The sequence below is a fragment of the Indicator indicator genome, chromosome 2 (assembly GCF_027791375.1).
Source record: "Indicator indicator isolate 239-I01 chromosome 2, UM_Iind_1.1, whole genome shotgun sequence".
Classification (NCBI taxonomy): Eukaryota; Metazoa; Chordata; class Aves; order Piciformes; family Indicatoridae; genus Indicator; species Indicator indicator.
In genome coordinates this window covers 24,382,684-24,408,295 of record NC_072011.1, presented here as the reverse complement: position 1 = coordinate 24,408,295, position 25,612 = coordinate 24,382,684, and the positions used below count along the sequence as shown (strand labels likewise).

General features: G+C 41.8%; 2 protein-coding genes across 2 annotated transcripts in view; one reads left to right on the top strand and one right to left on the bottom strand.

The window, feature by feature from the left end:
* The window catches only part of AGPAT4 (1-acylglycerol-3-phosphate O-acyltransferase 4), a 49,852-nt gene extending 42,247 nt beyond the window's left edge, over positions 1–7,605 (top strand). The window contains exons 7-8 of the mRNA XM_054395974.1: positions 3,749–3,947; positions 7,514–7,605. Of these exons, the coding sequence (XP_054251949.1) occupies positions 3,749–3,947; positions 7,514–7,605 (291 nt within the window). The remainder of the gene's footprint in view (positions 1–3,748; positions 3,948–7,513) is intronic.
* A 3,888-nt stretch (positions 7,606–11,493) lies between these two features.
* Positions 11,494–25,612, bottom strand: part of MAP3K4 (mitogen-activated protein kinase kinase kinase 4) — an 82,596-nt gene continuing 68,477 nt past the window's right edge. Inside the window, 6 exon segments of the mRNA XM_054396640.1 lie at positions 11,494–11,959; positions 12,898–13,077; positions 13,286–13,392; positions 13,909–14,031; positions 21,907–22,066; positions 23,532–23,648. Of these exon segments, the coding sequence (XP_054252615.1) occupies positions 11,939–11,959; positions 12,898–13,077; positions 13,286–13,392; positions 13,909–14,031; positions 21,907–22,066; positions 23,532–23,648 (708 nt within the window). The 3' untranslated portion in view covers positions 11,494–11,938.

The window sequence follows — 25,612 nt, the reverse complement described above, 5'->3', positions numbered from 1 at the left end:
TTTAGCCACTGCTGCAAATACAAAGGGCCTTGCTGTATAAACATTGGTGCTGTGCTATTCTAAACCAAACACTGTTCCCCTTCCTTTTGCAGTAGGTGCCATGGCCACATGCTTCTTCCACACCCAGTGTGAATTTTGTCCCTCTACAGAAGGCCAGCACTGCTAGATTAGACAGAGGTGTGATTTGGGTTGCACATTGCCTTCTGTTCTTTTTTCACTTCTGTTCTCTTTTTCTTCTTTCTTTTCAGTTTTATCCTTTTTTTTTCTTTTCTTTTTCTTTTCCTTTTCATTTTCTTTCTTTTTCTTTCTCTTTCTTTCTTTCTCTTTCTTTCTTTCTTTCTTTCTTTCTTTCTTTCTTTCTTTCTTTCTTTCTTTCTTTCTTTCTTTCTTTCTTTCTTTCTTTTCTTTCTTTCTTTCTTTCTTTCTTTCTTTCTTTCTTTCTTTCTTTTCTTTCTTTCTTTCTTTCTTTCTTTCTTTCTTTTCTTTCTTTCTTTCTTTCTTTCTTTCTTTCTTTCTTTCTTTCTTTCTTTCTTTTCTTTCTTTCTTTCTTTCTTTCTTTCTTTCTTTCTTTCTTTCCTTTCTTTCTTTCTTTCTTTCTTTTTCTTCATTACCATTGCTAAAAAGACTCCCTTTGACTTTAACAAGGACCAGGTTGAGCATCTTAGTGCCTGGTCTGAGGAGGTATGGTATAAAATTCACAACTCTGCTAACTCTTGCATGTTTGTTTTCTTTTTTCACCTCTTTAAAGCCTCAGTGTCTGAAATAGAAAAAAGAAAGCTAGCTTCTAACTCTTCTCACATGTAAGAGAAATATGGAAAACAGCACATGAAAATATGTGCTGAAATGCCCCAGGGAATTAGCAAAGCATAACTGAAGAGGGGAGGTGTACAGAACTCCAGTGTTAAGGACCAAAGGTTTATTTGTTCTTTGTGGACCTCATCTTGAAAAGGTGATGACATACCTCTTCAGTCTGACGTCCCTGGTGCGAGCAGGAGGAAACCAGTTAGCTTCTCAGAAGATAGTGGATGTTCCCTGCTTTTCCCCCACTGCACTACCCACCCCACTGTCTGAAGTAACTCAGATTTGGTGGGGGCATTAGAGGGAGCATGGTTTTGTGTCCAAGTATGATACTTGGGTTGGTAGGATTTATTACAAACTGAAAACATACTCTCTATGAAAGGGAATGAAAGGAACTTTGGGGAGGAGTAACAACCAGCACCAGTACAGGTTAGGGGCTGTCCTGCTGGAAAGCAGCTCCACAGAGAAAGACCTTGGAGTGCTGGTGGACAGCAAGTTCTCCATGGAACAACAATGTGCCCAGGTGGCCAAGAGAGCCAATGGGATCCTGGGATGTATCAAGAAAGGTGTGTCCAGCAGGTCTAGGGAAGTTCTTCTAACTCTCTGCTCTGCCCTGGTGAGACCACACCTGGAATACTGCATCCAGTTTTGGGCTCCCCAGTTCAAGAAAGACAGAGAATTGCTGGAGAGAATCCAACAGAGAGCCACCAGGATGATTAGGGGACTTGAGCATCTCTCCTGTGAAGAGAGACTGAGATCCCTGGGGCTGTTTAGTCTGGAGAAGAAGAGACTGAGAAGGGATCTCATCAATGTGTATAAATATGTGAGGGGTGAGTGTCAAGGGGAGGGGGCCAGGCTCTTTTTGGTGGTTCACAGTGATAAGACAAGGAACAATGGGTTCAAGCTTGAACATAGAAGATTTCACCTCAACATGAGGAGAAACTTCTTTACAGTGAGGGTTACAGAGCACTGGAACAGGCTGCCCAGGGGGGTTGTGGAGTCTCCTTCTCTGGAGACTTTCAAAACCCACCTGGATGCATTCCTGTGTGGACTACCCTAAGTGATCCTGCTCTGGCAGGGGGTTGGACTCGATGATCTCTTAAGGTCCCTTCCAACCTCTTATATACTGTGATACTGTGAACTTAATGTGGAAGAAGTGACTGAGAAAAATAGTGAGGTACTTACTGGTTTTAAATGCTGACTTGAGCTGTTGATAGGTTGTTGATAGGCACCTTTGCAGAAGCTTAGAAGACAAATTCTGCAAGGAATGCAGAATTTGTTTTTAAGGGTATGGAATCATAGCTGAAGAGCTTTTCCCCACAACAATGTAAAACATCTAGTGGAGATGACGGCATTGACGTTCTTTGCCTGTTGTGTATTTCTTCTATCTGTCTCAGACTTCTGGGTGAGATGTGGTCAACAGTTTTGCTGTGCAGAACCAACAAAGAGACTACTCCTACCCTTATTTTAAGTGACTCTGTCTTGCTCTGTGTCATAACAGGCCCCCTAATGGTGACACCAATAATAATCAGAAATTCTTTAATTTCCTGGGTTGCACCAATATTTAGAAACCTAATTGTATATAGTAGAATTCAATTTATTCACGATTAGTAGCCCTGTGTTAAACCAGTCATAAACAAAATTCCTTAAGGCGCTGTAAGGGAAACTTCATACACTGTGTAATTTGTTGAAGTCAAATAATTAATTTGCCATACTGATCCTTGTACAATCTAGCTCGCATGTGCAAAACAGGCTTACTTTTTCTAATCTCAATAGAGAGAGAGTGAAAGGCTTTAATTACTGTGTAATCTCTTAAAAGCTTAATGTTCCTTTGAAATAGATAAAATGGTAGCAGCCTATAATTCCTCAAGTTGCTGTTAAATAAGTGGAGAACTGTCTGTCTGGAGAACTGGAATTTAAGCAAATGGAAAATCAGAGTATAGTAGAAATAATCTTCTTGTGGCTGATTAGGATAATCTTGGCTTTGCCAGAATTTTTGGAAACTGTCATGAAGCATACCATTCTTTGAAGCAATTTAGTACTTCTTTCTGACTAAATTTAGGTTCCTTTTTATGTCAGTTTAATGCTGACTTCATTAATTAACCAGTTTTATGTGATAACAGAGATTAATACTCTTTGCTTTTGAACCATTAAGAAGGGTTTTTCTTTCCTACCCAATCTGGTATCATGGGTTGATCACATTGCTAAAGGTAATGCCACTCACAAATTCAGGCTCTAGAGAAAGGTACTGTATTCTGTAAGTCTTCTGTGCTTTAAGTCTTCTGTGCTTTAACAAACATGCACCACAAGACAAAAAAAAAAAAAAAAAAAAAGCTTAAATCTCCAAATCTCACCCCATTACCTTCCTGAAAGGGAGAGTGCTTTGGTCAAAACTAGTCAAAACTGTTTTCATGATGAACAGAGAGATTCAGCACCCAGACTTCCTTCCATAAGCTTCATGGGAACCAGGTGAACAAAACTGCTTCCCTTGAACAAAACAGACAGGAGGGGCTGGTGTTCTTTGCAGTGTGGGACAAGAAGATCACCTTTTTCTGACAGGGGTGTGACTGCTGTTTTAGAACAGTGGTTAAGAAAACATTAAGAAACAGAGGATCTGCTACTGAACTTGTAGCCCAAATGTTTCTCTGGATTAGCAGTAGCTGGTTGGTGGCTGTGGCTCTTGTGGGAGTTTCAACAGTGATACCTAAATCCCCTCACCCTTCTTGCTTTACTCTCCAGGCATGCTATTTTTCAGGTTTGGAAGTGCACATCAATGTAAGCTTGCCCTTTTTCCTCTCTCTAACTTCAAAGTAGAAACTTTTCAGCCATGACTTGGGCTTTGATCTTCCCTCTTGGTTACAAGCCTGCAGAAAGAGGAACATCAAAGTCACAAATGGCTAGTTATGTTGGCAGATGGGGATTTAATTGTTGCCCTCCTTTGTTCTACTAGGATGCATTCCAGGAAGAATACTACCAAACAGGAACCTACCCAGCAGTCCCTATAGTACCACCCCGACGGCCATGGACACTTTTGAACTGGCTTTTCTGGGCCTTACTGCTGCTATATCCTTTATTCAAGCTTCTCATCAACATGATCAACAGTGGATCATCCCTGACACTGGCTAGTTTTGCATTTGTCATTCTGATGGGTAAGTTTTGTGAAACAGAAATATTACTCACCGGCTAACTGTCAGATACTATTTATTGAGGCTTACTAATATAAACAGGACTTGTGAACTAAACAGATCATCTGATACTATATTCCCTTTTGGGGAATTTATTTTTGTATATTACGATTTTTTGTAAGAGCTGCATACAAAATTTTCTGTTTCAGTAGAAATCAAAACAATGACTTTCAGTAGGTTGCCCTGTAATAGTGTGTTACTGGTTTGTACTTTGAATGCCTGTAAGAGATGGTCATGGATGATTTATTGTGTTGAGAATTTTTTCATCCAGTTGCATTTTTTTATGTCATCAACTGGAAATCCATGAGATGATTATGATGTAAGGGCAGGCAGTTGTAGCCATCTATACTGACTTAGTTAGCACAGGGCCTAGATCATCACAGATCATTCCTACAGTTCCTGTGGTAGTTCTGAACTGCTCTGTTTTGTGTTTAAACCAGTTTAAGAGGAGGAAGGGAAAAACAAAACAGCAAGAGAAATCTCATGTAGTATTTTTCAAGGAAACAGGAACCAGGTCCGTTTGGCAAATTATGTCATATCTGGGTGTCTGTGCTTTCTTGGCACATTGGGTGCCTATTTCTAAAATAAGTTCCCTTCCAGAATAAGCCATACCTTTTCAAAGCAAATATTTTCTATGGCTGCACTGCCCATCACATGCGTTTATGGTTTCATCATCTTAATGTCCGTGTATATTACAGACAGCCTTTGAAAAAGCAGCAGAACTTCACAGTCCTTCTGGCTGTGAGTAAACCTTGATGCAGAGATACTTAAGTTCACTTTAAAAGACATGTCCAAAATAGCAACACAGAGGACAATATGGAGCATTTCTTGTTTCAGAAGGGCATCTAGAAGTGCATCTTTATTCTCTAACTAGGAAATAGTTTCTAACACATAATATTTCTTTGCATTGTCAGAAGTCTGAATCTTGAGCAGGTCCTGTGCTGGTCTGATCAAGATGAATTAACGAATTTGTGAAGAGCTGAATATGGCAGGCACACAGTATTCTTTTTCAGAAAGTGCCCACCCAATCAAACTCAGTGCAAGCTACACTGGAAGCTTCTTCTAAAGATAACTGGAGAAGGAATAATTTGTGTGTGTGCACACAGAGAATTTGCTTAATGATGCTTTGGGCCATGGGAAGGAAAACAAGAGCAAGGATAAGGTCCAATGTAGTAGCTGATACATTAAAGTAGGGTAAATTAGAGGGAAGGAAGGAAGAGGGAAACCTGTGCTCATGTCCTTACCTGGAGACCTTGATACTTTTTACCCTGGGAATGTTCATGAACACAGGAAGAATTTGGGACGTTGTTTTTTTCATATAGCAATATTACATCTCACCTGATGTTCTAGAATCAGGAAGCTTATTGCAGTCTCTACTAGCCCATTGTAAGTAGATTGCTCTTCTTAAGGGCAGATTTCAGTACCAGGTAACATTACCTTTATTAGGGTAGGTGCAGATAGCACAATCTATTCATAAACCTTCCATGCTGGGAAAAAGCAGAGGAACTAGGTCATTTTACCTGATAGCCTCTGCTTTGTTTCCACAGCATCATTGGTCTTTTGCACAGTCTTTGCTGATTGTGCTCTGCAGTAAAACACCTTACTGGCATTTAAGTAACTGTTCAGGTGGAAGGAGCCATAGGAGAAGTGCCCTGAGGTGGTCAAGCTGGTGGGAAAGCAGCACTGCAATTCCTCAGACTCTAACTCTGAAGAATCCAGATCCAACAAATGAATAACCAATGTAGAGAAACATAGCTCTGCTGGTTCAGCTCAAACACTTTCAGCCCTAAATTAACGATGTCTCCTCTTTATACTGAGAATGCTGAGCCATCCTCTCTTGCTTGGCTGTGCAGCAGTTTGGCTATTTGTACTCATAATAAGCATCACATTGTGCTAATATCTAACTACTGGTCTGGGACTAGAGGTCCTTTGTGATACTACTTAAACCAACACAAGGCAGTCCCTGCTTCAGAGGATAAATGCTCAAGCAGCTTGTGAGACAAAAGTCTCTTCAGAAAACTGGCTTTAGTTTCATAGGACATGTAGCAAGAGATTTGTTTACTTAGCTCACAAGTACTATTTGGAACTTGAGGCTGATATTTTTGGTGTTAAAGCAGTTCTCAGATGTCAGTATTTGGGAGCAGCTTTCTTCCCTCCTGTTTCTCCAATCATCTTATTTGTCTCCAAAGAGTTCAGCACTGCCTTTCATGTTTTGGTAATGTGCGTTAAAAAGGATGACCCTCAAGCCCTAGAAGGGTTTTATTACAGAGCTGTCAACAGCAGTTAAACGGTATTTAAAACAACAGAAGTAAAGAGCCCTACATATGATGGTATCACTAGAGTATGGGTTCAGGAGAGTTGCAGAGAGGATGCCACCAGTTCAAGGAGAAACCACTGAAGCAGCCTGGCACTTATTCCCACTTTGCTTCCAAAGGCTTGGCAAACATGAGCAGTCCCTTCTCCTTGCTTCCTGCCTTCTCCAGCATGCTGAAGGCTGCAGGGTGAAATGAGGACAGAAGGCCAATGGCAGCTCCTGCCAGGGAGCAAAGGAGAAGGGAAAAAATAATCTGAAGCAGGTATTTTTTGATGTCCAGGCAGTGTTAGTCCTCAAAATGGATGAAATTCCCAACATGTTGTGTGGTTGATGTAACAGCTGCTCTTATTTATGCTGTGTGTCCATCACCAGATGTTGATTCTAACACTTCTGGTAAAATTCATAAATTATTTATTTCATGCTATTAAATTAAGATCCCAGACTGCAGGCTGGATGTTGGATCTTCCTCTTTTCTTCCCTAGCTCATGGTCATTTAAATGTCAGAGATGATTTTTTTTCTTCCTTCTTAGAGAAGGCCAATGGGAATGAGACATTTTGAGCACCTCATAGGACTAGGCCTTTTCACCATCAGTCAGGAAGAAACTGGGATTTGGAGGGCTAGGGGAATATTTGCTTTCTCACTTTGATTGTTGTGGTTTTTTCTTCCTTTGGAAAAAGTGTTCTGAACAGAGGGACAGGGTTTGTTTGGGGATTACCACGTTTTGGGCAGCTAACCCCCTTTGCATAAAAAAAAACCAAAACTGTGAGGGGAGGGAAGGGCTTAGGTTTTGTGTAACTTAAACAGTCACTTCAGGTACTACACGTTAAAAAAAACAACCACCCAGTTTGTCACTCACCTCTGGGAACCAGATAAGGCCCGTGGCTCCAAAGCACACTCATTTTACAGCTAGCCTTGACTAAAGTTCAACAGGGCTGAGCCTGTCATGCCTATGTCTCTCCTCCTCACACTGGTTCATGTAGCCTCTTCCCTGCTGCTGGGAGAGGCTGTCTCGCCTAAGCCAGTAGCCTAGGACCTTCCTTAATGACATACTGTGAGAAAATTAGTTGATAGAGGAGCACAGGGATGTACCTTTCATCAAAGCTCAAGTGTGGGTACTTACATTTTATGCTGTGCTGTTGTTAGTCTCTTTCAAAATGCTACACCTGTCTTCAGTCTTTGTAAACATCTTTAACTAAATTTTTATTTATTTTGCAGCTTCTGTTGGTGTCAGATGGATGATAGGTGTTACAGAAATTAATAAGGGCTCCACTTATGGCAACAATGACAACAAGCAGAAACAAAAGTAGTATCTTCAGAGACTGCTTCAATCCAAAGGGAACAAACAACTTCTCAAAACTTAAGTGCATATCATGGTCCTTCAGGTGAAATTGAAGAAGGGTAGGATGAGCACCGTGCCCTGTTATTTTTCCTCTGGGGATGCGGGCTGGATGACGTGCTTGAAAGATGCATTCCTTCGTATCCTCTCCACAACAGGTTTTGCCTTGTTTGGTTGGTTTATTTTCCTATATAAAGTGTCTTAAGTTTTGAAGGGAAAAAAAAAAATTCCAGTGTGTTTGTATGATGAGACTTCACCTGGAAACAAACTGGAGGTACAGGCTTTATCTTTCTTAACACGGTCAAAGGAATGGATAAATTTCAGAGGACTGTTACAAGATTATTAGAGTTGGTAATTGTGTAGATTACCTATGAACAATTTAACAATCATGTGTCAGTGCTTAAAAAGATTCTCTGCTTGGTTACCCAGTAGCGGACTGAAGCAGCTCTAGTGAACTGCCAGAACTGCAGTGGCATTTTTTCTATGTTTAGAACATGTTCCCAAAGTGTGCACCACATGGGCCCTTTTAAAGCTTCAACCAGACCCCAGCTAAGGGCCCACTTTGTTAGAGTGAAGCCTTGCAGTAGCATAACGCGGAGTGGAATTTGGCCTTGTAGCCTGAGCAGGGCTACAGTACCCACTGCCACATCTTTGCCCAGGCAATACATCAGAAGGATACCTGAAAACTGTAATTCTTTTGAGAGTAAATGCCATTTATAGGTTGGAAAAACTGAGATAATACAATTTCTTTTGAGCTTCAAACACCAAATAAAATTCTAGGCCCTCCTAACAATGGTGGAAACACCACAACTGGGTATGCTGTAACTAAGTAATGCAAAGCATGCATTAAAAGTTATGCTCCACACCCATACTGCTCTGATCCCACTTAATCTGCTTGTCTGCCTTTTCTGATAAAATTTGTTTACGTGGTACCTCTTTAACAGTCAGCTTGAGGTATAGTTAAAATATCCTTTGTTTTATTTTGAGAAGGAAAGAGGCCTAGGACAGTGGTATGCTGTCTGGACTTGCTTTGACAGCCTTCTGGATTAAGTAAAACTACAATCAAGTTCTCTGCAAAAAGTGTGTTGCTCTGATATCCCTGGGCTGATTCCAGCGCAGCATCCCCTTGATTTTAAACTTCAATAGTTAAGGGTTTGCAAGTTACTAAAAAGAGCTGGTATAAAAAAAAATAAAAAGAAAAGAAAAAGAAAACAGGGGACTTCCACCTGCCAGCAATTTTGATTTCAAAAAACCCCAAGCTTTTAAAATATAAAGATACCAGCCCTGAGCAGCAGGGATGATTGGCACTTTCAATGACGGTATGTTTCCACTGCGCACAGGACTGAACCCTGACAGGAATGAACAGCCAGTGTGTGTCTAGAGAAGAAAGTGAGCACTCTGTTCTAGCAGCTGGTATGAAAACAAAACAAACCAAACATTTTTCCTATAATAAAACTGAGGCCAGAAGAAACACAGGCATGTTCATGTTCTCTGAGCACACATTTGCTGTTCAGGACAGCAGATGTCTTGAAACTAGTCTTTTTTAATGTGCAGCATCTAATGAGCAGGCAGAGAAGTGCTTTTAGCATGGGTCAGTGAGTAAAGTTTTTCCAGGAGTGGAGGCAGTAAAACATACAATGTGAAGGAATTGTGAGGGACTAGTTTTGGGGGCCTATTTCTCCACCTGTCTTGTGTACACAAGCATTCTCTAAGCTTTGAAGCTTTCTGGAATAGGTTGTATGATGTCATGAACATAAACATGGGCTTTAGTGTAGCTTTTCAACAGATGAAATCTGTTGATCAGATCATCTGAGATCAGATGAGATCAGAAAATACTACCATGCTTATAAAGCTATCCTTTGAATAATGCCCAGGCCCTGCCCTCCTATTTGCTAAAAATCTTAACAGTGAAAAACTGAATATTGTAACTTGTAATAGTGTCTGAAGGTCCAGCTATCCTGTAGTAATGCGTCAGGTATGTTAATGAGCCAGGCCTGAAGACTCTGTAGACAAGAACTGAAAATGAATGGGAGTGAGACAGAGAGCAGAGATCTCTCCAAGCCAGCGTTTTACTGTAAACCTTACCTGGCAGATACTGTGGGCTCTTCTCAGGCTGGAAGAAAAAAAGTGCTATATGCCAGGGTGAGTAGTTCTGAACAACAAATACACACTCACATAGTGAGAGACTAGCTTTTTCAAGAGCCACGGATTCAACATGCTGGTAGGGAGACATTTAACATTCCTTGTGTCTCTCAGTCCTTTCCTCTCCAACTGCATGCAGTGCCACTTCTCCCAGAGGAAAATACCAAACATGTAAATGCTTCTGAAAGAGTATTTAGACTATTTCATACCCATTTCCATGGAACCAACGCATTGAACAGGCTGAGGGCCAAACACACCACTCCTGGATTCATCCTCCTAAGCACTTCTGTAAGACCCAGCATACAAGGACTGCGCCACTGGGCCCTTCCAGCATTCACTGGCAAACAGAAAGCTTAATGGTACTTGCCAAAATTGAAGTAGTCTGTTTCACTGTATTAAAAGAATGACATACATCACTAAGGAAGCAGTGTTCACCACTTGTCCCCACAAGTAACTGTATGTTTCACAACTGCCTTAACAAAAGTAGTCTTAATATTTGTTTATACAAAAATAAAAGTATAAAAGCTGATGTGCAGTAAACGAGTTTTGTTTTGGTTGGTAACAATGAACTAGTAACTGTTTACTTCTCACCTTTTTCCTGACTCCTACAAGCTGTCCACAGTTCTTGTTTGTCACCTGAAACAAGGCAAATAAGGACACAAACCACATGGATACTTCTGATACACTGCAAAGCGAAGTGCACAGCAGGCCGGTGATGGGGGACCACTGATGAGGGGGACAAAGTACTTCCCCTCCTATCATAATTGAAAATAGAGAACTGAAGAGAAGAGAAATTCTTTGTTGAAATTCAGTATTGTATATTTTGAGAGCTTAGATAGATATACTACACTGGTGACTTGCTGAGTTAGCCTCATGTCAGATTTCATGAAACCTTTGCAAAAGCTGCTAAAAGCTATCCACACCTGCATCAAACCAAGGATTTGTGGATTAAGAGGAAGGACAAGACTTTAGAATAAAGCCAAATGTGAAAAGCAAGTTATCTGATTTATATGTAACCCATTTTAAGGTCAAAATCTGGAACAGGAATATGTAAACTTGCACTGATACTTACAAGTAAAATTTTTATGTCATCTTTTGCAATAATAAGACAGTCAAAATACTTCAAGTACATCAAGTGTTGTAGAATGCTTCTTCTGATTGCTAACCACTTCTAACCTCTCTCCATTTTCTGACACTAATGATAATTGGGGGATGGTGAGGAAATCCAAGTCCAAGATCAGGAATCAGCTTTAGAAAGCCAACACAGTAAGTTCTTGGTTTTGCTAAACAGAAGATTAGAATCACCTTAATTGATTCTTCTCTTGACCACAGAAATGCCACACAGACCACAGTTATTTCAGACCATTATTTTATCCTTTCTATAACATAGCAGGCAGTGTCAGGAACTGCACATCAAGTTACCTCCTCAGGAGAGTTTTATGACCTTGTGTAAGAAGTATCTCATACGACACATCCTGAACTTGACAAAACATTGACTATTGCAATGTAAGAGAAGCTCGTTCCAGTTAGGTTAGCTTAGCAGTCTCAAACAAGTGCTGAAAAAATAAAGTGCAAAGGGTGACACAACCCCACATATTTATTTTCCAAAGAAAAAACCCTTCACCACTAACTCCTAAAATAAACCATTTATTGAGAAAAAACTTTTTTTTTTAAATCTCATTAATCAGCCTTGTGCATAACAAATCTGAAGCTTGCCAAAACCAAATAAACAAAAAACCCAGTAAAAGTTCACAGTCAGTGCACTCAACAAACAGATTAAAAAACAAGGTCCATAACGCCTGATAACACTACAGCATTTTTCTGAACCTAAAGAGTTCAAAAATACTACATATTAACATTACAGTTCTCAGTCAAATGAGAAATGGGAGAAAGAACAAAAAAAAGGTATGGTCCATATACAGTAGTAATGGCACTTCCACTGAAACATGCAGCTTCTTCCAACTTGTGGACACTGTCACATGAGCAACATGTGCCAAGTAAAACATACAGGAGCAGCAGAGAAAGTGACACTTGTCACTCGTGCAGTCTTCGTAAGATCAACTTTCATACTGTTTCTCAACACAGTCTTTATGTAAATATTACATACAGTAGTGATTAGAAGATACCTTGCCAGAATATGAAAGGCCAGAGATTGAACAACTTCATTCTTCATCTGTGCAGACCTGTGAAGGGGACAAAAGGCAGTTAACGCAATTGTTACTGCAGTTAAGAAGATGACAACAGCATTTGTCATGCTTCAGCCTGACAAATTTCTTCAGCACCTTTGTGGGACATCTTTGATGCTTTCCTCTTTCTCCCTTGTTATATAGGTGACGAATTTACAAGCGTTCACATGTGAATACTGATGTTTCCACTGTCACCTAGCAACACTTACATGCCTAAAGAAGCATTATGCCCTGTGATGGAAAGGATCTGGTTACAGTTGCATTGATGACAGGGATGGATATGATGATCCCAAATAGTTATTGAACCAGAATACCAAACTGAACAACTTCATGCTGGAAAATGGAACTGCACTTCTTCAAAAGGGAAGTTCCTCATATGCCCAAATTTGTAGCTGTGATTATTTGCCTATTCTTAGACAAAGAACCAAACCATAGTTCCTGCAAGAAATGCAGCTTGTTATGCTAATTGCCAGGTAGACATTCAATATGAACTTAACCTGAAGTAGGAAATGAAAAGGAAAGTAGACCCTTGCACTGAAAGGTGGTAGAGTCCCTGTGCATATACTTGTTTCACTTTATCTCTATACTATAGAAGTCTGTGCATTTGTACTCACTAAAGTTTTAGAACCAGAGCCTTTTAACTACCACTGAGCTGAAGTCTGACAAGTCTTTTTAACATAAAGATAATGCAGCTCAAAAGAGCAGTGGAAGTTTATTGCATGACGCACACCAGGTTGTTAGTCCACTATTTTCTAGCAACATCACATGTGCTTCTGAAAAGTTCCCCAAACTTTGTTTTCTGAACAGCATCAACTTGATACCAGCATCCCACCATGACACAAAGCCCTGTGGCATAGCTGCAAATCATGAAGCTAACTAAAAATCTGTCTCCAGTTCCCATCTACAGTCTTTGCAGCCAAAGCTGTGAGACAAACCTTGACAAAAGGATGATCAAGGAGCTGGCTGGCCGTCCACCTCATCTTTGGGTCACTTTCCAGGCAGTGGCAAAGGAAGTCTTTCCCTTCTGGGCTCACTTTGTCAGGTATTGGAGGTTTATGACCCATCCCCACTCTATACATGATCTGGAAGTTGTGCTCATATTCATGCCAAGGCCTCTGCAACAGGTAACAGCATTGCTAAGTGCAAGGCTTAGTGAGTAACTTGCTATCCAATACAGGACATTTCTGTACTCCAAGAAATTTAAAACCACCCCTGTACTTGCAGACTTAAGCGTGACAAATTGCTGTGAGCAGGACCAGAATTTGCAGAGAAACTGCTAAAAACAAACATTTTGCACTTACTCAGTAGATGAAGCATTCCTACCTTGCCAGTGACCATCTCGATAACAACACAGCCCAGGCTCCAGATGTCTGCTGCACGTCCGTGCCCTTCTCCTTTAGCTCTAGTAATTACTTCTGGAGCCATGTATGCTTTGAAACAACACACGTAGGATGTCATCAGTTTATACAGCGGAAGGAGCAGTACACACCAAGTGATTAACTGGGCAAACCACACTTTTTCATACACCTGTAATGAATTCCCACCCAGCTTTTTTTGCTAAGTTTTGCAATTTACTGACTTCTTATTATTTGATATGCTTGCAGCATAATTATCTTTCAGTTTGAAAATGCTGCCGCAGAACATGCTTCTGGTTATTTTCATTTTTAAAAGTAGATTAAGCAGTTTCAGTAAGGCTGCAGAGAAAGATACAATCCCAGGAAATACAAGCTCCAGCACCTTTATAGTTACCAGATAAATACAATTTTCTTTCTCCAGCTACATTACTCCCTGATTGTTTTGGCTTCAGGATGTAAAGCACATTTAACCAGCTACGGTAAAATCAAGATTCCCTGAAACACATCGTTTTACTCCAGCCCAAGTTTTCAGCAGAGGTACCTAATTTTGTGGTAACTAGACAAGTATTTGTCTAGCACACGCTTCCTTACCTGCAGTCCCCAGAGTACTGTTAACTTCTCCAGGCATTGTCTGAGTGTTGTTCTTCAGTTTCACTGAACAGCCAAAGTCTCCTAGTTTAATCAGTCCAGATGAGGTAAGAAAGATGTTGGCTCCTAGGAAACACAACAAAACCCAGTAACACTTGTTAAACAAGTGCTGAATTGAAGAATGAGGGCTTCTCCATATACTCTTAGAAGTTACACAGTACTTAAGAGCTGCATTTCCACTTAGATCTTTACCTAGAATGTTATAGTACTAGAGACATTCCCCAAAGGGTACATTACCATTAACCAATGGGATTTTTTTATGGGTGTTAACACTAAGCATACTGGAAGCTGACAACAAGGAATGTTCAAAACACAGGCAGTAGAACAGGCAAACTCATCAGCTTTTCATACATCTTGAGAAATTGCTTCTCCAGAAACTGAAGAATCCCAGTGTTTATCCTTGTAAGTGCTGCACTGCAAAAAACCACCAGTTCCTAAGGAGTTCCATTGCTGTGTACCTCCCACTAGCCATCTTTTCAGGTCTGCTGAGTCAAGACATGATACCATACTTATAAGTGCCATTTTACAAGTTGGCTTACAATGTTTTATTACATATGCTACCAAATGCCCACTCCTATTGTGCTCTGCTTCCAGAATAATTTCTGGATGAGGGATACAACTATAATAGCTGGCTACACAGCCAGCGTAGACTGGAAAAAATTTCCCTAGCATAGCTGAAAATCTCCAAAGCAAATACACAGTTGGATTCAAGTGACTTGATCTATGCACTACACTGCAAAATAAACCAAGTGGTATTGATAACCAGGGGTTTTCTTTCATTCAACATCCTGCCAAAACACAGGTTGACAGCCAGCAGAAAACAGGCAGAACAGAAGGAACTCACTACACCTCAGCCCAAATCCTGGGTTCTGCAAGTATCACAACAAAACCACAAGTAGGTTGTAAGAGTCACCTGCCAGAAAAACACAGCTTCAGCTGTGGTCTCTTGAGGAAAGATGAATAGTTTGCAAAGAATAAAATTGCCTGCGTCCTCTAGGAGTAGGCAAATGCTGAGGATGTTGTTACACATAGCCCTTCTCCATGACACAGACAATTCTTTCAAAAAGGCTCATCTGAATACATTCTTCAAAAGTTTCCCAATTCTATTCCACCTGGAACACTGGTCAGTGCAGGAATTCCTGGCTGCTCCTCCTTTGTGTTTTGTTCTCTTAAAGACTTTCTAGCTAGCTTGGCTGGACATCCCCAAGATATTCAAGGAAATTAAAAAGAATTCTCAAAAACCTCAAATCAGAAAAAGGCAGTGCAGGACAATGATGCCAAAACCCTGTCCATTTCTCAAAGGGTTTCTCTCACTACTATGAGAATGCTTGATAACTAAAGCAAGATTTATTTAGTCCAAGAGATGTTGCACATAACTGCACTATAAAAAAGAGGACATAAATTATTAACAGAAATAAATTCCAGCCCTTAATTACTGCAAGCCCTTTACAAGTTCTAAAAGAAGGATGAACTTCCAGAGAATACAACTCTTATGCATATTGTGTCTGTAAGTCTTTCATTCAGGTGCCTGCACATAATACTCAAGATCAGAATTCTCTGGCTGGGTTCTGCAGTTTCCCTTCAGAGGGACATAGGTGTCCAGACTCACCCTGCAATCAATTATACACACACATAAAGGAGCTGAGCAGACTCAGCTCCTTGAATGAGCAGGAATACAGAAACATACTGAAACAGTACAAGGCTGCCACTCAATCAGACACGACACGTGGGCAGTGCATAAATGTTACTGTGAAAGCTCCTGTAAGCCTTTATCCTGAAACCACCTGCAACTGTCAAATGAAACAAAGCAACAAACCAAAGTTTCACCACAAAGAGCCTGAGACGTGTGCTGCTGACATTGTCTGTCAGATGAATAAGGCTTCCACTGATGCTCTGTCTGCTGTGGAGCCTCTGCTTCAGATACCAGGACCAGGCTTTAGGAACTCTAGTCTTTAAAAAGGGTCTTCTTAGATGAAGCCTTCAGGTCCTGAATCCAGCAGGTCCTTAAGAAAACTGGAGACACAAGGGCAGTACTTTGAGGGTGCTCAATACTTTTTCCCTCTGCTGCTGAGAATACAACAAAATTCCTACCATATCTGTACAGTTAACAAGCAAAATAAAACTAGAGACCATGGCTTAAAACAGCAAAAAGGCACAACACGTCTGTCTGTTCCCTCTCTCCCCCTCCACATACACTCTCAAAAGCATCTTCATTGGTTGTACTTAACAGAGGCAAGAGGTAGCTCTACTGCCATTTATACCACAAGATCTTCAGGGCAGACAGCAAACAAAGAGCAAACATCAAAAGCCAGGTTGTAGGAATAGCTACGACCCAGTGCATTTGAACTGAAGTTTCATGCCCTGATTAAGCCCAGTGAACACTGCAGTAGCATAATCCAAAGGTGCTGGTGTAAATACTGTGAGTTCAAGGAGCAGTAGCAAAAGCCCCACTAAAGATGGTGGCATAATTTCACACAGAGGAACAGCTCAGAGACATTCCACAGCCAGTACTTAAGCAGTGAAACAGCCAAACAAATAGGCCAAATGCTACCCTTTGATAAGAAAAATCAGCTTTAGGAAGTGTGACACATCCATAGTCTCCTGTTGAACAGTTTTCTGTCTCATGTTGAATGGCCTTACTTCCTCTGTGCTTATCATGAAGACATAGAGGCAGAAACAGTAGAATTTGGAGAAAGCTAACAAAGTTAAAGAGGTAGCATTTTGATGACTACTTCCTGGATGTGTCTCATTCACACATTTCTGATTTACTGAAGCTTCAGATACAGTCCCTTCATTTTCTGCATTCATTCTGAAAACACAGTCATAGAATCATAGAATCAAGAAGGCTGGAAGAGACCTCAAAGATCATCAAGTCCAACCTGTCACCCTACACCTCATGACTATCTAAACCATGGCACCAAGTGCCACATCCAGTCCCCTCTTGAACACCTCCAGGGATGGTGACTCCACCACCTCCCTGGGCAGCCCATTCCAATGGCCAACCACTCTCTCTGTGAAGAACTTTCTCCTCACCTCCAGCCTAAACCTCCCCTGGCACAGCTTGAGACTGTGTCCTCTTGTTCTGGTGCTGGTTGCCTGGGAGAAGAGACCAAACCCCTCCTGGCTACAACCTCCCTTCAGGTAGTTGTAGACAGCAATAAGGTCACCCCTGAGCCTCCTCTTCTCCAGGCTAAACACTCCCAGCTCCCTCAGCCTCTCCTCATAGGGCTTGTGCTCAAGGCCTCTCACCAGCCTCGTTGCCCTTCTCTGGACATGCTCCAGCAATTCAATATCTTCCCTAAACTGAGGGGCCCAGAATTGGACACAGTACTCACGGTGTGGCCTAACCAGTGCTGTGTACAGGGGCAGAATGACCTCCCTGCTCCTGCTGGCCACACTATTCCTGATGCAGGCCAGGATGCCGTTGGCTCTCTTGGCCACCTGGGCACACTGCTGGCTCATGTTCAGCTGCTCTCAACCAGTACCCCCAGGTCCCTTTCCACCTGGCTGCTCTCCAGCCACTCCGACCCCAGCCTGTAGCTCTGCATGGGGTTGTTGTGGCCAAAGTGCAGCACCTGGCACTTGGATTTGTTGAATGCCATCCTGTTGGACTCTGCCCATCTGCCCAGCCTGTCAAGGTCCCTCTGCAGAGCCCTTCTACCTTCTAACAGATCAACACCTGCTCCCAGCTTGGTGTCATCTGCAAACTTACTGATGATGGACTCAATCCCCTCATCCAGATCATCAATAAAGATATTAAACAGGATGGGGCCCAGCACTGATCCCTGGGGGACACCACCAGTGACAGGCTGCCAGCTGGATGTGGCACCATTCACCACCACTCTCTGGGCTCTGCCCTCCAGCCAGTTCCTAACCCAGCACAGAGTGCTGCTGTCCAAGCCACAGGCTGACAGCTTGGCCAGGAGTTTGCTGTGGGGGACAGTGTCAAAGGCCTTGCTGAAGTCCAGGTAGACTACATCCACAGCCTTTCCTATGTCCACCAGGCTGGTCACCTGATCATAGAAGGAGATCAGGTTGGTGAGGCAGGACCTGCCCTTCCTAAATCCATGTTGGCTGGGCCTGATTCCTTGGCCATCCTTCAGGTGTGCAGTGATTGCCCCCAAGACAATCTGCTCCATGATTTTCCCTGGCACTGAGGTCAGGCTGACAGGCCTGTACTTCCCAGGTTTTTCTGTCTGTCCCTTCTTGTGGATGGGTGTCACATTGGCCAGTTTCCAGTCTTCTGGGACCTCTCCAGTGAGCCAGGACTGGTGGAAAATGATGGAGAGAGGCTTGGCCAGCTCATCTGCCAGCTCTTTCAGCACCCTAGGATGAATCCCATCAGGTCCCATGGACTTGTGAATATCCAAGTGACTCAACAAGTCTCGAACTAATTCCACATGGATTTCAGGAGTACAACACTGCTCCTTGACCCCATCAACCAGCTCAGGAGGCCAGTTACCCTGAAGTCCTCCTGCCTTACTGTTGAAAATGGAGGCAAAGAAGGTATTTAGAATCTCAGCCTTCTCCTCATCCTTAGTTACAATGTTACCCTCCACGTCCAATAAAGAGTGGAGGCTCCTCTTGCCCCTCTTTTTAGTGTTAATATATTTATAAAAATGCTTTTTGTTATCCTTCATGGAAGCGGCCAGTTTAATTTCTAACTGTGCTTTTGCCTCTCTAATTTTTCTCCTACATGATCTAGCAACATCCTTAAACATATCACTAGTTGCCTCCCCCCCTTTCCAAAGGCGATAAACCCTCTTTTTTTCCCTTAAATCCTTCAGGAGCTCCTTGCTCATCCAGGCCGGTCGTCTTCCCCGCCGGCTCGTCTTACGGCATGTGGGAACTGCCAGTTCCTGTGCCTTTAGGATCTCCTGTTTGAAGTAGGTCCAACCATCCTGGACCCCTTTCTTCTTAAGGGCTGTTACCCAGGGAACTTTCTGAATAAGTTGCCTGAACAACCTGAAGTTTGCCCTTCAGAAGTCCAAAGTGAGGGTTCTGTTACTGCTCCTCCCTATCTCCCTGCATATTGAAAACTCCACTATCTCATGGTCACTGCACCCTAGACAGCCTCCAACCATCACATCTCCCACCAGCCCTTCTCTATTTGAGAACAGCAGATCAAGCAGAGCCTTACCCCAGTCCAAGCACTTTGCAGGAATATGCCCTTCTGTCCCAGAAAGAAGGCATCAAGCATGACCTCAGTGATCAGTTCTTGTCAATTCAGCATTTATAAGACCACACTTGGAGGACTATGCCTCATTTTGGGGCTTCCTGGTACAAGACAGACATTGACATACTGGAGCAAACTCAGCAGAAGGGCATTAAGATGATGAGAGGGCAGGTGCACACAGTGTACAAGGAGAGGCTGAGAGATTACTTAGCTTGAAGAATTGAGTCGTGTGTGTATGAATTTATTGACGTTTTCAGGTATTTAATGGAAGGGTATCGAGAAGATGGAAACAGGCTTTTTCCTCAAAGGCACACTGTGAAAGGATATGGAGCAATGGACACAAATAGCAACCTCTGCAAATTCCAGGGAGGTATCAGCAAAAAGTTCTTCACAATGTGGAGTCACTGGGACAGGGGCCCAAAGTAAGGGAATCTCCATCCCTGGAGATACTCAGTAACCAAAGTCCTAAGGTGGTTGACACTGTTTTAAACAGAAGGCTCAGCCAGAGATGTCCAGAGACTCTCCCTTCAGCATTCAGTATTCCATTATTCTCAGTCATTGACCAGAGCAGCTTCCTTGTAAAAAGTGAATTATAACTGAGGAATGTGGGCTTAGCCACGAGGGTTAAAATTCAATATCCAGGACAGAGACTAAAAAAAATGCTATCCCAAAGGCCTTAATCACCTGATACATATTAAACCAACTACTTTACACATTGATGCAGACTAACCAAAACCAGTGCAGCAACCATAGCAACCAGCCACAACTACCTCAGTTTGCTCTTGCAGCCATGGGTTGAAAAAAGGATTCAAGGCAGCTGTGTCTTGCTTCATCTGGAGGACAGCAGATTAGTGGACACTACTAACTGAAAAGATTTTTAAGCACAAGGTACTTGCAGACACCAGCAGCAGGACATATATAAACAATTTCTCTAAGAACTGGTTATCAGCTGCTGAGAGAAACAGATCCACAGTAAAGTCCAGCAAACTGGCCATGAGAATGTGATCTGAGAGTGAGAATTCCATAGCAAAGCAGTTCTAACAGTATGAATGACATCTGATCATTCTTCCCTAGCAGAAAAATAGGAGTGCCTAACTATGTAAGAGCTAGAAGTAAAACCAGAGTTTTCTTTACTGTTAGCCTGAAAATCTGAGGATGCAATCTCAGCTTAAAAGGAGACAGAAAGCATGAGGCTTCCAATATAACACCAGTTAATCTTCATAAAAATTACTCTCTGTGTTCTCCCCTCATACTCTATCATTAAGTTTTGGGAAGGTCTATACACAGATGTGTCTGCAGTGACCCGCTCTATAGCTGCAGTTATTCTCAAGGAACACCCCAACATTTGATACAAGGAATCTGTTGCAATAGAAATGCCATCAGAAAACATAGCATTACAGTTCTGCTAAACAGTTCTTCTCACTTCACTGCATTTTCCTGATGAAAGGAAGAACTATTTGGAAACATATCCAGAAATCAGCAACGACAGAGCAGTACAAAGAAATCCCTGTCAGCTGGCTTTGGATTTTGATCGCAACAAGTTTCCAGGACAGCGTGATTCATCTAAGCAGAACCTGGATATGGAATGGTCAAGTAAAAAAGGCAAAGGAGGGCAATGTGAAAGGCATGGAGGGAAATCCACAACTGCAGAGCAACCTTTGGTCAGGAAGGAGAACCAGAAAGGGCAAGATTTCTGGGGAATGGGAGTTGGGGAAAGTGTTTTCTAGGAAAAAAAAGCCAAAACTGACTCAGGAGTGGCCTACCTGGGTGGGAGGCCTCTGGATCGTAGATAGTTCTTTTCCCAAATGAGAAGCACGAGGCCAGAGGACCAAGAGCAACTGGGAACCTGCTACACTGCTGCGGTGATTCAAAACCCTGTGAGCAAGAGGGACATAGAAACCCAGCATCGTTGGGTTGCACTGCCTTGTCATAAAATGAGCATTCACAGGGCTTACTGTCTGCAATGCTTCCCCTGCCTTCTGTTAAGTTTCTGCCATAGGTGAGCAAAATATGCCAGACTAACAAAACCAAGATAACTAGACATGGAGGATGCTCTGGAAGGCGCAGAAAAAGAAAAATGAATGTGAAATGCAGACTGACACTAGGTGCCTTAAGCAAATGCCAAATCCAACCCCCCTTCAGTTACTGTAGTTCCAGTCTGCTCAGTTCGCAAGCGAAAGCTGAGAACCAGGCATGAGTAGATAAATGTATGGCAAAACCCCCAAAACACTAGGCAAGTAATTTTACCATATCCCTTTAACTTCTCCTCACATGGCTTTTATTACTATGTTTAATCAACTGTTTGTCTGAAATCCGATAACTCTTCTGGAAAACGGGAATCACGAGGAAAAGGTCTGATGAACAACTCTAACACCGTACACTGCTTGTCAGCTCCCAGAAAACACTGTTTCTTGCACAGATGAGAAGAAAACCAGCAATACATAACTCACTACATTAGTACTAGAACCAAAAGGACCACAATTTGAGTTGGATTAACAACCTCTAGAGAAACTATATGAATCATGGACAAAATGTATGGGTTTGCAATGCCAACTGTGAACATTTTTTTATGTTCTCCATTTTAAAAGGAGCATCTAACTAGCCAAACAACTTGTAAATTGAACACTGAAAAATGAGTGGAAGGCCTTACACACTTAATGGCTGTACAGAGAGCCTGTGCTAAATCTGCAAGTATGTTCCCCACTCCCTCCCACCCTCATCTACAACACTGAAACAACAACATTACCTTTTATGGTTAACGTTACCTTTAATGTCTCGATGAACAATACCATGTTCATGTAGTACGTTTATAGCAACCGTGATTTGCTTTGAGTAGAGCCTAATGACATGCTCCTGAAGACCCAGTTTTGATACCTCCTCCAGAGTGCCCTCATCACAGTACTCCATGAAGATGTACATTTCTTCCTGTTGTGGGAACCAAACCGGATTTCATTGGGTTTCCTTTCAAACAGTTGTTTTTTTTTAAACGTTGAGTTAGGATCAAGTTTTCCTTCCATCCTTCATTTTTTATGAAAACAGTAATGCAAGTACAATGCGATGCTTTAATGGCAGGACCTCTTACCATGGAATAGCTAAAAATTGCCTCTTCAGAATTCTGTTTTCTTGGGCATGCTTCAACCTAATATATTCTATTGCACAGTTACGGAAAAATCTCTGCTACATATCTATCTGCATCATTGTATGTAACTGACACCATTTAGAGGTATACAGTATGTTACTTTGGCAACAGATATACAAAAAGTTCCTTTGCATATTCAGAAAAAATTTAAAATGGTCTTTTGGGCCTCTGGAACTGTTTTCCTTCCTCTCTCTCCCAGTTCCTGCAGTATGCTGTGCTGATTTCTTGGTGAAGTCGAGTCTTTTGTTGCTGTTTGTGGACTGAACAAGCATGCCAACTCTAACTTACTGCAAGGAAAATTAGGTTCTTGTTCCCCTTCTCTGTCTCCAAGTCCAGCCAATTTCAGCATGAAGATGGCCAAGACACTAAGGTCCTAGAACTATCTGAGAAACCAAAGACCCAGCAGCACAGACAGCCAAGTTGTGTCTCCACATAAAGAAACACAGACAGAAAGCAGCCTTTGTCTCCTTCTAAACCAGCAATGGGTCAGGAAATTAACCCATACATACTGAGAAAAATCAGTCAAAACCACACACCACTTTCTAGCCAGAGATACCAAGTGTCCTGATCCCTGCCAGCCTCCCTGCACAGAGACAAATCAAGGGCCTAAGGCTCAGAGGGGGAGATGGGTAGTGCACATGGTAAGTAGAGAGTAATAAAAAGTTGTGCATGCAGTCCCCACAATGCAGTTCTGGAATCCAGCTCCATAAGAAAACTAGGCTTCATTAGTTCACCTGCTCAAGTAAGGAAACTTGTTTGTCCTTCTGAAGAGATGTGATCTGAATTCCAGAAGAGCTGCTTCCATAAGCTGCTTCTCTGGCAGCAACGTTTAAATGCCAGCACAACACTTTTGCAGGAACCAACAAGATATTGCTACCACCTTTGCTGCTAACAGTGAAGGGTTTTAGGCTGGCTGGTCTTCATCTACACATGAAGTTTACCATATGATACAGGCTGCTTTTCAGCAGTTAAGCAGAGTAGCAGCATAGAATATCTTCAGCATGACTCACTCTATTCCCTTATTGTGAACCATCTCTGTTTTGTATATCAGTTCCAAACCATTCATATAACTATGTTTCAGATAGAGTAAGACACCAAACAAAAGACACAATGCAATTCAGAGATGTCCAGACAATTAAGCTAAACTAGAATGTCTCAAGTAAAATCTGCAGGGTCCAAAGCTTCTTGAAATGTTCTTTCTGCTCTAGGAGGAAAAAAAAAAACCCCAAACCATCATTTACATTCTCTTACCCTATGGAGTTCCACACCAAAATAACGAACAAGATTAGGGTGTTTGATGCCTTCAAAAATCTTCAGTTCATCAGCTGTTTCTTTGATGGTTTTGTGATCATTAGGTTGAAATCTTATCTGCAAGGAATATTTTTCATTATTTTGTCACTATTTCAAATTATTAAGTAATGAAAACAACCAAACAAATCCCCAAGCCCCAGGAGAATTCATCTTAAACCCAAACCACAAAAACAGCTAAAAAGCATTATTACACAAAAAGATCCAAACCAGTGTGCCTCCAACTCCAATCTTAACTTAAACCAAAAAAGAACATCAAACTACTTTTGGAAAATTACATATAAATGTGACAATTTATAGATGATTTCTAAAGAGCAAAATGCTGTTACTTAAATGCACAGAATCACACATTCAGAGAATCATTTTTACTGGAAAAGACTTAAAAATCATCAAGCACAACCATTAGCTAACTCTATTTTGTGCTAAACCGTGTCCCTTAATCAAACATCTATGCATCTTTTAAATGCCTCCAGAGATGGGGATTCAATCACTTTTGCTGTGGGGGGAGGGGGGTAGGAAGCCTATTCCAGTGCTTCCAGTACCCTTTCAAGGCAGAAGTTTCTTCTAATACCCAATCTAAACCTCCCCTGGTGCAAATTGAGGCCAATTCCTCTTGTTCTATCACTTTTATTAGAGAGATGAGATTGACACACACCACATTACAACTTCCTTTCAGGTAGTTGCAGAGCCTCCTTTTCTCCAGACTAAACAATCCCAGTTCCCTCAGCCAGTTTTCATAAGACCCATTCTCCAGACCCTTCACCAGGGTCGTTCACCCTTCTTTCTCTGGTCCCACTCCAGACCTCAGTATCTTTCTTGCAGGGAGGGCTTGAAAAATGAACACAGTAGTCAAGGTGTGGCATCACCAGAGGTGAGTGTAGTGTGACAATCACTTCTCTTGTCTTAGTCTCTATTCCTCATACAGACCAGGATGCTGTTGGAGTTCTTGGCCACCTGAGCGCACTGCTGGCTAATCTTCAGCTGGCTGTCGACCAGCACCCCCATGTCTTTCTCTGCTGGGCAACTTTCCAGCCAGTCTTCCACAAGCCTGTAGGGTGGGGTTGTTGTGATCAAAGTGCAGGACCCAGCACTTGGCCTTGTTAAATCTTGTTCCACCAATTCAGCCTGTCCAGGTCCTTCTGTAGAACCTTCCTACCCTCAAGTAGATCACCTCTTCCCTCCTAGCTTAGTGTCATCTGTAAACTTACTCAGGGTGCATTCAATCCCCTTGTCCTGATCACTGATGAAGATATTAAATAAATACACGTGCATATGTATTCCAAGATTGCCTTAAAGCTTAAACATGGTAGATAAGCACAGTACAAGAGAATCTGAAAGTAATATTAGTGAGAGTTATCATTCTAGAGACACTAAGTGCCAGGTACTTCATCCACAGAAATCCTATGGGATTTCTTTGAGGGGTTTCTTCATTGGGAATGAGGGAGCTGCAAAGAAAAGCTTAGCATTAAGATTTTGATGAAAGAAGTTTTCATTAGCTCTCCTACAATATGCCATGATGCATTTTTCACAGATAGAAGAAGTTATCAAGTCTTCTGAAAAATTGATTTAAAGCTTCTCTTCACACCAAGATAAGCAAAATGCAAAGCAAATTATGAAAGATGTTACTTTTACCATGCTGCCAGAAAGCATAAACTTCATTGAGCACAGAACAGCTACTAGAAAAACAAATGCACATATTTTACCTTTGGTTACTAGGATGTTATGATTGGTTTGTTCTGTGTAATAATTCCAGGATACAGTTTGTACTCAAACAGTGGTAAAATTAAATACATGGACATTATGAAAAGTTGACAAATCAGTAATTTCCTACCTACTTCCCAACACTTCAAAGATGCAATACTAGGTATTTGTAGTAGAGCTTGCCAGCTATCATTTGTAGAGATTTTATAACACTGGAGTTAAGTCTGAAGGAAGTCTGATGTAATTTCAGGGGGCATGGGCAATGAAAAAGTTTTTAAACAGTCTAAAAATAAAAAAACCCCAAACTTCCAGAGTGCTCTTAA